Source organism: Oryza sativa, chromosome 10 (assembly GCF_034140825.1).
Source record: "Oryza sativa Japonica Group chromosome 10, ASM3414082v1".
Taxonomy (NCBI): Eukaryota; Viridiplantae; Streptophyta; class Magnoliopsida; order Poales; family Poaceae; genus Oryza; species Oryza sativa.
This window is the reverse complement of record NC_089044.1, coordinates 12098404-12110646: the sequence shown is the minus strand read 5'-3', so window position 1 is coordinate 12110646 and position 12243 is coordinate 12098404. Positions and strand designations below refer to the sequence as shown.

Below are 12243 nucleotides of genomic sequence, written 5' to 3'. Positions count from 1 at the left end.
TACATTTGTGTAATTTACATTCCTAGAGACATACTTGAGATCATATCATCCTAGGATTGCAAAACTAGAATTAGGAAGTGTGATTTACTTTCCTAGTGATATACTTGAGCCACTTTCACCCTAGGATTGCAAAACATAACTTAGTTGCTTAGTTAGACTTGTCCCTCACCGAGCCTAGCAACTTAGGTTAGTTTTGATTTTGTGTCATTTAATTTTAAATAGCCTATTCACCCTACTTGTAGTCGACATCTCGATCCTATAAGTGGTATCAGAGCTTGGTCTCTCTTGATTGGGCTTCACCGCCTAGAGAGAAGATATCGAACGAGGTGAACCATGTAGAGAAGGCTCCCATGTTCAATGGCACAAATTACTCCACTTGGAAAATTAAAATGTCTACTCACCTCAAAGCTACGAGATTCCATATTTGGAGTATTGTGGATGTAGGCTTTGCTATCACCGGCACGCCCTTGACGGAGATTGATCACCGCAACCTCTAACTCAATGCCCAAGCTATGAATGATTTGTTCAACTCTTTGAGCAAAGAGGCGTTCGATAGAGTGAGCAACCTTGAGATCGCATATGAGATTTGGAACAAGTTTGTGGAGATCCATGAGGGCACAAGTGAGTACAAGGATGCCAAGCTTCATTTCCTCAAGATCCAATATGAGATATTCTCCTTGTTGCTTCATGAGAGTGTGAATGACATGTATGGGAGGCTCAATGTCATTGTGAATGATCTAAAGGGGCTTGGGGAAATCTACACCGACCTTGAGGTTGCTCAAAAGATGCTTAGAGCTCTAACGGAGAAGTATGAGACCCTAGTCACCATGCTCATCAACTCCGACATGTCAAGGATGACACCCGCAAGACTCTTGGGGAAGATCAACACCAATGACATATACAAGTTGAAGAAGAAGGAGATGGAGGAAGCCTCACCATCCAAGAAGTGCATTGCTCTCCAAGCCGAAGTTGAAGACAAGGGGGAAGAGCAAGGTGAATGAAGCCATTGAACACTTGGAGGAAGAGATTGCCCTTCTTGCTAGAAGGTTCAATGATCTCTTGGGAAGAAGAAAGGAGAGGAAGGGGCTCCAACTCAAATAGAAGAAGAAATAGAAGACCCAATAAGATTCTCTCCAACTTGAGATGCTTTGAGTGTGGTGAGAAGGGACACTTTGCATCCAAGTGCCCTTCCAAGGATGATAATGGAGACAAGTCATCCAAGAAGAAGAGTGGGGGCTACAAGCTTATGAAGAAGCTCAAGAAGGAAGGGAAGAAGATTGAGGCCTTCATTGGGCAGTGGGACTCAAATGAGGAGAGCTCCGCCTCATCCGGGTCCGAAGAAGAAGGTGATGATGATGCAAACTCTAAGAAGAAGAAGATGGCCGTGGTTGCTATCAAGGAGGCTCCATCACTCTTTGCTCCACTTTGTCTTATGGCAAAGGGCTCTTTTAAGGTAACATCTCTTACTGATGGTGAGAGTGATGATGATTGTGATGATATTTCCTATGATGAGTTTGTTAGTATGTTTGAGGATCTCAATACTTATAGTGAGAAGGAGATTGTCAAGTTTAAGGCCCTAAAGAAGGATCATGCTTCTTTGGAAGTCTTGTATGAGGAGCTAAAGACCTCTCGTGAGAGACTCACCATTTCTCATGAGAAGCTTAAGGAAGCTCATGACAACCTCCTTTCCACTACTCAACATGGAGCTCACATTGATGTTGACATATCTTGTGACTTGCTTGATGATAGTGCTTCTTGTCATATTCCCCATGTTGCATCATCTAGCATTTCTACCGCTTGTGATGATGTCACGCCCGGAATTTCTATCCAAAATTCCAAACGCTTACATGTGTGTGAACCCTCGTCCAGGAATCAGCCGACGCACACAATAACAAATTGATAATAGAGTACAATTATTACTCTAATTAATAAGCGAATAAAATGTCATTACAGAGGTAGATAGTTCCTCTCAATCAATAAAGATCTAAGCAGCGAAAAAAATAAGATAATTGGCGCAGACGACTCCACTCCACAGGCAGCTTGACCAGGGCTACACCTAATCCTCCACACCATCAGCATCACTGTAGAACTCCTCCTCTGATGAATGATTGCAAGGTGAGTATATGACATACTCAGCAAGCCACGCAGCAAATATGCAAGTGCACAGGATAACAAAGGATGGCATAGTAGGGTTTCATTTGCATAAACCGCATTTAATAAACATTTCAGAATTTAATAAAACAGTTAAGTAATAATTAAACAATATTAATCCAACGCTATACAACATACCCTGTTGCATAGGCCCAACCATTCTGAACAACCATCCCGGCTGCACAGTTCTATCTCCAAACCAGGAATATGCCATTCCAAACCAGTAGCTAATCAAATTATTACCAGTTATAGCATCTTTTATTATGGTGAGAAGTGTGAAACTAATCACGAAAGACATTGTTAGACCCGCCCATAACCGCGGGCACGGCTATTCGAATAGTTTTACTCTGGCCAGAGGTGTACCACTGTACCCACAAGACACAGCCCCACGACATGTCACCATGCGCCTCGATACCACCACGGTACCTCGGAAAGGAGATGTGACAGTACCCCTCGCACAACACAATCCACCACAGCGCACCATTCCTGGATCATAATCACCCCCTTATAAACAAGGCATGGACTCCCCAGCGACCCCCGTGGGCTTATCTCCGCCACTTCTTAGTCTGGTGCTCCGCAATGAACCATGCTATACAAAAGGTAAAGCCGTTGCCCACGCTGGCTTATGGTTGGCACGGTTAATGTTTCACAATCGAAACTCGTGAACCGGTCCTTAATTGTCATGAGCACGACCACCAAAACCATGTGCTCACAACCCACCACTATCAGGTTTTAGTTGGCAATTTAATTAATTAACCAATCATGATTAACCATCATGAGCCATCATTAAATAATAGTGAGTCATAAGTTATCCCAATAGTGTGCTAAAGTTTCTAAGCATGGCTAAGCAATCATATCTAATATCTAGCTGAACCAATATATAAAGCCCAACTAGTCAAGTTATAATAACCCAAGGTATCAAGGAATAAAGCAATCAAGAACAAAAAGGGCTATAACAAACAATAGGTTAATTCCACCCAATGACATTCGAAAATAAATGCAATAGTTGAAAAGAAACAATAGCTTTAAACGGGATCAACATGCTCAAAGGGTTGTTTGGGATATGTGTGACTTGCCTTGCTGGCCTTGGAACTCCTCAAATTCTTCTCCTGCGAAAACGGACTCTCCGGAAACGTCGGAATCTAAACAGAAAAGAGCAAAAACACCAAAACAGCACATAAACAAGAATGAACAGTACATGTGGATATTTTTAACATGTAGATCTCAATTTTAGAAAAATTTAGAGACTTGAACCAACTAAATCCGAGCTAAGATGAATTAGTTATGAATTTTTAAAGATTAAATCGGATTAAAACACTTATATGGATTTTAATTGAATTATGACGCAATAATGAATTATTTTTGAAAAGGAAAAGGGAATTATTGCGTCAGCGGCTAGGGTTCGCGGTGGACCGGGTGGACGGCGGCGGTTCACGAGATTGGACGGCCGAGATCCATCCATCAAAAACGGACGACCAAGATCCATCGGTCCACGACCGGGCCACGGGGAACGACGACGATGACATCACCTCCGGCGGCGGCTCGGGCGTGCATGCTTGCCGGCGAACGACGGCGCGACGACGCGAACGGAGGGCACCTACGGGTAGCGGACGGCACAGCGAACTCACCGGTGACCAAAACGGCGGCGGAAGATCAACGGACGGCGACGGCGTCGAGGAAAAGGCGGCGGCACTCTTCGGCTTGACGACGGCGACGGTGCTCCGGCGGTTGACAGCAACGATGGAGGGGCGGACGAGGACGGCGACGCGACGGCGACCACGACGGCGGTCTTCCCGAGCGACGGCGACGACTAGAGCGACGGCGGCGCACAGCTGGAGCGACGGCGACGACGGCGGCGCGAGGTCTCACGGGGCTAGGGCGCTACGGACGACGGCGGGCAAAGGCGAGGGTGGAGATGGGTAGCGGCGGGCTTGGGGGTCCTTTTATAGGGGTTGGAAGGCGGCGGCGAAGGCCCATGGCGACCGGCGACGCGAAGGAAAGATTAGGGTTCGAGAGAGAGACGAATCCGATTCGAGATCGAATCCGCGAATTTCCAAAGCGATTTAGACGATCACGGGGATCCTTTCCCCTCAATCAATTTCACCGGAACAGAAAGGGACGGCCGGATTTGGAATGGCGGCGGCGGTGCAGCGCGGCTAGGGTTTCGTCGGGAGGAAGACGACGACCCTGACAGGCGGGCCCCACCTATCAGCGGGCGGACGCGCGCGCGAGCGGCGGCTGTGGGCCGGCTTGGGCCGAGGGAGAGAGAGAGATGGATTGGGCCGACTTTCGGCCCAAAGCCAAAAGAGACTTTTAAAAACCTTTTTCCATTTAAATTATTCATGAAATGCAATTCCATTTATTAAAAATACTTCCTTGGCTCAAATAAATCCCAGAAAAATCTAGGAATTATAGAATCAAACAAAGTATTTAATGAAATTTTATCTGGCCCCATTTTATATTGGAATTTATTATTTAAAATTAGATATTCTTTTCAAGGCTTTTAAAATCATTTCTAATAATTCCAATTAAACAACAATTTATATATTTAGGATTTTTAGGGTGTGACAGATGATTTTATGGATATGACTAGCTCTAGCTCTAGCTCTTGTGTTTCTATTTGTGATGCCTCACTTGTTGTTCAGAACAATGAGCTTAAGGGGCAAGTGGCCAAGCTCAACAAGAGTTTGGAGAGGTGCTTAAAGGGTAAGAACACTCTTGACAAGATTTTGAGTGAGTAACGGTGCATCCTTAATGTTGACGGTCATTATCGATCAGTTTCGACCATCAATATTACCAAAATAGAGGAGAACTAGTGATGCTTGCAATGCATATAGATGTTAGAATAATAATATTCCACTAGTATTAGGTTTACTAACCTTTTGCAGAGAATAACCATAAAGTGGAGGAGAATCGACATCAACACAGACGATAAATCAATCGGACGATGTCGAGAATCAGACTTATGTATGAATGGGCCAAGAACTCAGAATTGACACGATGAATTGGGCCAAAATTCACAAGTTTGCGTATGAGAGCAAAAGAGGAGGCTGCCTACTGAAATTGGGCCAGGTTGGCCCAGCCCATGGTTCGGCCGAACCATTGGGTTCGGCCAAACCCCTCGCAGTGCCGTTTGATCCAGGTTTCACCTGAACGGCTGAGATGGCTCCCCAATGACGGTTGGTAGGTATAACCGACCTTTCCAACTGTCACAACCGTCATTGGGAGGCTATAAAAGGAGGTCACATCCTCACTTCACTCACACACCTCAAGCAAAGCTCTCTTATATCCTCTCAAGTTTAGTTTAGTAGTATCAACCTAGTGGAATAGGAATAGAGTAGAAATCAGGAGTTCGGAAGCCTTCGGAAGAGTTCGGGTATGGTATTGAAATACTTTCCGAGTATATGAATGCCTATTTTACATTATGTTCATGTTATACTGAATATACTGCTAGCTTATCTGAGAGATGCTTTGGTGCGGGTATAATGTTTGCTTATGCAATTACTCTATGTCATGACGATGATATTAGAGTAGTATCTGATAGTTTAGACGTGGTGTCTAGATTACAGGATATCATTATTTGGGGTTATATGCTGCGGATGATAGGTGGGCCGCTTATGGTGACAGCTTAGTATGGGTATTCCTCCGCGCGTGTATATAATCCTAATTTAATTCCCTGGGGAGGGTATTCCTCCGTATTTAGCCCTGGTTGTATGGTCGTGACGGGCTATCGTAAGGAAATCGGCAGTCAGGGGTGGCTTCTCGAAGTAGCAGGAGGGCCTCAGATAGAGGGTTTTAGCTAGTATATCAGATAACTAGAATGTTTGTATACTATGTATACTAGAATTATAGGAATAGATTTCCTATCTATTTTCTTTCCACTTAGCTTAGATAACTCTACCCCTTGATTATCTTAACCCCTGCTTAGGCTATGATTATCACAAGTAATATATAAATTATTAGTCCAGTTCTCTCTACATGATCTTCCCACGGGATAAAATAAATACGATATCCTTGGAATACTCTCGGGTGAAATGCTACAATGGTATATCCATGCGCTTGCGGATAAACTCTGTAACCATAATATACCAGGAGTATTTCAGCGCCATTGCTGGGAATTATATTTCTAGTAATGTCGTTAAGAAATACCAACACCCCCACTGAGGTAACTTGTATCACATTGCATATTTCCCTTTCCAATTGCATATTTGTTTTCCAATTGCATCCTATAAACTTGAAAACAACATAAAAATTTGCAAAATAGAAAATACCAAAAGGATAGGATAGGTTTGAGTCATGCTAGGTAAGACAAGCTAGTTCTCTTTGTTGAAATGATGAATAGTTGCTCTGTTTTATATCTCTTATATATGGGTTCACAGGTAAGTGCTCTTTCAAAGGTTAAATATTAGGAGGTGTTTGGTTCAGCCACTTTTGGCCCGTATCAGATCACGGTGTAAACTGAAAACGTTAAGCATGCTTGTTTCAGATGGGCTGTAATCGCATACTGCGGGATCCAATTCTGGCATAGCGTTAGGATGATACGGCCCAAATCGAGCGGTAACAGCTACCGAAACGGGGAGTTCGACACCCGAGCCCCTCCTAGCGCCATCCCTCTCTCGACAGCTCCACCCTACGCGATACGCCGTTGTGAGCCTCTTCCTTTCCCATTGTCCCCCGATCTCCTCACCGGTGAGCGTCACCGGCAAACTCGCGGTTAGGATTCGACTCCAGTGACCACCAGACAACCATCTCCTGTAAGGTCACATCCAAACAACGTGAATGAATCCGTGTATGTTACAGCAGCAAAGCAAACAAAGTAGGTAAACTGATACAATGTTTTCTGTTATCGCCGGGACCATTCCCATTAACGTTTGCATTGCCACGATCTAACCAAACACCACCTTAGTAGCCAATAATTATCTGGGAACCTGAGGTAAATGAGCTGCACTTGCTGATTTGAGTCTAAGTTGTTGCAAGATATGAGATGGTAAATAAGAGTTGCTATGATCATGATACTAGTTTGACTTGAATTCTGGATGTCTTGTTTTTTTCAAAATAATAAAATTGAGAGTTCCTCATTTGATATAAATTCCCACCAGAGCCAAAAATATGCTATCATGATTAAACCATATACATTTTGGTTACTTGTCATTTCATTGAACTTTATCAAATTCTTTTGACTTGTGTAGATACTTCTCATGCTCTATGATCAAGATCATACACCCACATATATACACATGCTAAACTCCTACACTGGGAGCCAAGTGAATATTCCATTCCATTCCCATACTACCACCAAAATAAATTCTCCATGTTTTCATGCTCTTTCTTCTCCTAAAAAGAAAAGTCATTTTGAAAAAAAAAAGAGAGCAGGAGGGAAAGGCATTGTTATGAAAAAAAAATAATATAAGTTATACTCTCACAAGCATGAGCATGAAATATATATATATATATATATATATATATATATATATATATATATATATATATATATATATATATATATATATATATATATATATATATATATATATATATATATATATATATATATATATATATATATAAAAGGTAGCCATGCCCTCTCCTGATCAATAAAAGAAGGATTTTTGGGAGAAGGAAGTCAGCACAAAGGAGAAGCACCTTCTTTATTTCCTTCATATGCCATTTCCACCATATATCACACACACTTTACACGATCTTGATCTTGAGTATGTTTAGTTATCTGCTTTAGTCTAAGTTTTTGACTTAGTAATAAATATGAATGCAAGTATGCTATGTTTGATCTCTACCAAGCTCCACATATCAAAACCATAGAGTAGGAATCAAAAAGGCAAAATTGGTGAGGAATTCAAATTGATACACTTGGAGAGACTGAGTGAATCATTTGAGGAACTGTTGACAGTCGTTATCGATCAGTTTCGACCATCAATATTACCAAAATAGAGGAGAACTAGTAATGCTTGCAATGCATATATATGTTAGAAAAATAATATTCCACTAGTATTAGGTATACTAACCTTTTGCAGAGAATGACCATAAAGTGAAGGAGAATCGACATCAACACAAACGATAAATCAATCGGGCGTTGTCGAGAATTAGACTTATGTATGAATGGGCCAAGAACTCAGAATTGACACAACAAGCTGGGCCAAAATTCACAGGTATACATAAAGGAGCAATAGAGGAGGCCGCCAGCCGAAAGGTGGGCTGGTTGGGCCGGCCCCTGGTTCGGCCGAAACAGGAGGTTCGGCCGAACCTCCCGTGGTACCGATGGATGCAGGGTTTGGATGGACGGTCGGGATTGATCCCTAATGACGGTTGGAGGGAATTACCGACCATTCCAACCGTCACAACCGTCATTACCTGCCTATAAAAGGAGCTCCTCTTCTCACTTCACACACACACGTCAAGCAAAGCTCTCTCATATTCTCTCAAGTTTAGTTTAGTAATATCAAGCTAGTAGAATAGAATTAGTGTAGAAATCAGGAGTCTGGAAGCCTTCGGAAGAGTTTGGGTAGGGCTCTAGTAGCTTCCATTTCCTGTTTTGTAAACTTTGTACTTTTATTAGAATACTCATTAGAATACTCTTCTATATACATTTATAGTATTGAAATACTTTTCGAGTATATGAATGCCAACTTTACATTATGTTCATGTTATACTAAATAAGCTGCTAGCTTATCTAGGAGATGCTTTGGTACGGGTATAATGTTTGCTTATGCAATTGCTCTATGTCATGACGATGATATTAGAGTAGTATCTGGTAGTTTAGACATGGTGTCTAGATTACGGGATATCATTATTTGGGGTTATATGTTGCGGATGAGAGGTGGGCCGCTGATGGTGACAGCTTAGTACGAGTATTCCTCCGCGCGTTCTATAATCCTAAGTTAATTCCCTAGGGAGGGTACTTCTCCGTATTTAGCCCCGGTTGTATGGTCATGACGGGCTGTCGTTAGGAACTCGATAGTCAGGGGTGGCTTCTCAAAGTACCAGGAGGGCATCGGATAGAGGGCATTAGTTAGTATATCAAATAACTAGAATGTATGTATACTATGTACACTAGAAGTATAGGAATAGATTTTCTTTCTCTTTTCTTTCTACTTAGCTTAGATATTATATTATGAGAATGAGTAGCTGCTGCTTGTGTGTCACTCTACCCTTGGATTATCTTAGCCCCTGCTTAGGATATGTTTATCACAAGTAATATATAAATTATTAGTCAAGTTCTCTATACATGATCTTTCCACGGGATAAAATAAATACGATACCCTTGGAATACTCTCGGGTAAAATGCTACAATAGTATATCCGTGCACTTGCGGATAAACTCTGTAACCATAATATACCAGGGGTATTTCTGCGCCATTGTTGGGAATTATATTTCTAGTAATGTCGTTAAGAAATACCAACAAGCATTTCTGGCGCCGTTGCCGGGGAAGATTCATAATAGAGATTGCCTAAACTAATACTTTATATTTACCTCTGTATAATCATTTTCCTTTGCAGGCTAACCTTGGTTGTTTTCACTTTTGTTGTGGAAACAGGGTAGTGCATGACTGGTTTCAACTTGCCGGAAAACTTCAAAGAAAATCCAGAAGCTTTCTTCCGGAGCGTCAGGCCGCGAGTCGTTGCTCCACAGAAAACTCTACCGACAAAGAAACCAGCCGTACCATTGCCACCGACCTTCAAGACTATGGCTAACAAGACTCTCCGCGAGTTCGCTGCTCCCTCTGCTGACATTGTGGCCATTGGGCCGCAAATCAACATGGGAGACGTGGATTTCGACTTGAAGTCCAGCCTCATCACTATGGCGCAGGCTAGCCCGTTCTGTGGCAAGCCTAATGAGGATGCCAACGCTCATCTGCAACAGTTCTTGGGGATCTGTAGCACGTACACCATCAAGGGCGTCAGTCCAGATGCTGTCAGGCAAAGGCTGTTTCCGTTCTCCCTTCTAGGGAGAGCGAAGCAGTGGTTCTATGCCAACCGTGCTGCTGTCAATACCTGGGACAAATGCTCTAGGACATTCCTCTCGAAATTCTTTCCGATGGACAAAGCCAATGCCCTTTGTGGAAGGATTTCCAGTTTCCAGCAGACAAGGGATGAGTCAATTCCGGAAGAATGGGAACAATTGCAGGAGTACGTGGCCGCCTGTCCTCATCATGGGATGGACGACTGGCTAATCCTGCAGAACTTTTAAAATAGGCTGACTCCAATGTCCCGCAATCACCTGGATGCGGCAGCTGGAGGAGCTTTTTTCTCTAAAACGGTTCAAGGTGCCGTTCATTTAATAGAGAAGATGGTCTCCAACATGGGTTGGAGCGAGGAACGACTCCAGACCCGTCAGCGAGGCATGCACACAATCAAGGAGACGGAACTGCTTGCTGCCAAGCTGGACCTCCTCATGAAACGATTGGCTGACCAGGAGAAACGGCCACAAGGTACCGTCAAGGCCTTGGACTCACACGTTACATGTGAGGTCTGCAGCAACACGGGCCATTCTGGGAATGACTGCCCGGAAACCCGTGAGGAGGCGATGTACATGGGCAACAACAACAACGGGTACCGTCCACAAGGAGGTTAGGGGTGGAACCGACCACGCCCATTTTATAAAGGAGGAAACAACAACGATAACATTTCTAACCAGCCCTCCTTGAAGGATCTAGTTTTTGCGCAAGCTAAAACCACTGATGCATTAAGCAAAAAGCTTGCTGCCAATGACAATATCCTAGAGAACATTAACGTCAAGTTAGATGCTTTGCTTCTGCTTTTCAAAACCAGCTGAGCTTTAATAAAATGATAGAAACCCAGCTAGTTCAGTTGGCATCCTTAGTCCCTGCAAATGAAACTAGGAGAATTCCGGGGCAACCTGACTCATCCAAAAAGGACAGCCTGGTGGAGTTCATGCAGAATTTCCTGGAGAAGGAAACAATGATGCCCAGGAACCGTTATTGGAGGACGCCGGTAAAACCAACCATACTGCAGCCGACTCAGAGGAAGCCGTCTTCCGCACCAAAGCCAAGGAAGGTATGGAAGGAAAAGCCAAAGATGCCCGCTCCATCACCTCCGGAGACGAGTAGAAAATCCGTACACTAAACTGCAAGGAGGTACAGTCTTGCACATCGGACTTTAAATGACGCGACCTTCGCCAACAGGTAAATTGGTATGTAACCTTATATTTGTTTTCAACAATTTGAATTTTTGCATCATCACATGTTTGAATTTCAAAATTGCATTTAGGATTTTTGAATTTTTAGGAAATCCTTCAAATAAATTTTTCAGAGCAAACCAAAATAAAATTTTCAATGAAAATTTACTGTACCACGACCACAGTAACTGTTGGAATCCAACGGCCGAAAGTGGGGTTGGTTGGGCCCACCAGGGGTTCGGCCGAACACCCTGGTTCGGCCGAACCAGCCAGGCCAACGGTCGGCTGCCTCCCTTTTTGAGGCAACGGCTAGTGGGCCCCATAGGTCAGTTTTGACCATTGTGGGTGCACTACTTAAGCCAACCGGCCAGGAGAGGAAATTCCACCCCATTTCAACACGTTTCCATTCCCTCTCCAAAGTTTGCTCTCGAGTTCATTCAAGCGTTGATAGTTTTTCCTCAATATTCAAACACTTAGTTGCACATATACAAGTTGCTTTGGTGAAACTAACCGGCGGGTGAAATTCTTGTCATTCCTAACCCCCGCCGAGTTAGTTCGTTCTTGCTCCATTGTGCAGAATGAGGAGGCGACTATCTCGTCTGTTCAAGGGGTCCGACTCTTCGTCAAGTCGTCATGACAAATTTAGTAGTCGTTCATCAGTCGATGTCTCGATGGAAGACGCCGAAGCTCCGCGACGACTCCTGAACGACACCGACCTCGACCTTGTCAGTGATCGGGAGAGACAAGCCTACTACATTCTGAGCGACCGGGAGTATGCTCACACGCGAGAATACTCACCGGAGCTGCTAAAAAAAATAGGTATGGATGTTGAATTTCGTGCTATTTGGAAAGCTGTTGGTTGGCAGAGATTTGCTGTGGTAGATGAGCCTGGTTCTCGTTTGCTTACTTTGCAATTTCTGTGCACTTTGAAAGAAATAGAAG

The 12243-nt window shown here is 43.5% G+C and overlaps 1 protein-coding gene and 1 non-coding gene across 2 annotated transcripts; one reads left to right on the top strand and one right to left on the bottom strand.

Moving 5' to 3' along the window:
- The first annotated feature begins 512 nt into the window (after window positions 1-512).
- On the top strand, window positions 513-4892 carry LOC136353531 (uncharacterized). Its single transcript, XM_066304537.1, has 3 exons — window positions 513-993; window positions 1068-1717; window positions 4797-4892. The coding sequence occupies exons 1-3, from the start codon at window positions 513-515 to the stop codon at window positions 4890-4892; spliced, it is 1227 nt and encodes a 408-aa protein (XP_066160634.1).
- A 5323-nt stretch (window positions 4893-10215) lies between these two features.
- On the bottom strand, window positions 10216-10322 carry LOC112936718 (small nucleolar RNA R71). The gene has a single exon (XR_003239142.1). It is a non-coding gene; the product is annotated as a small nucleolar RNA R71 (small nucleolar RNA).
- Window positions 10323-12243: the final 1921 nt, after the last annotated feature.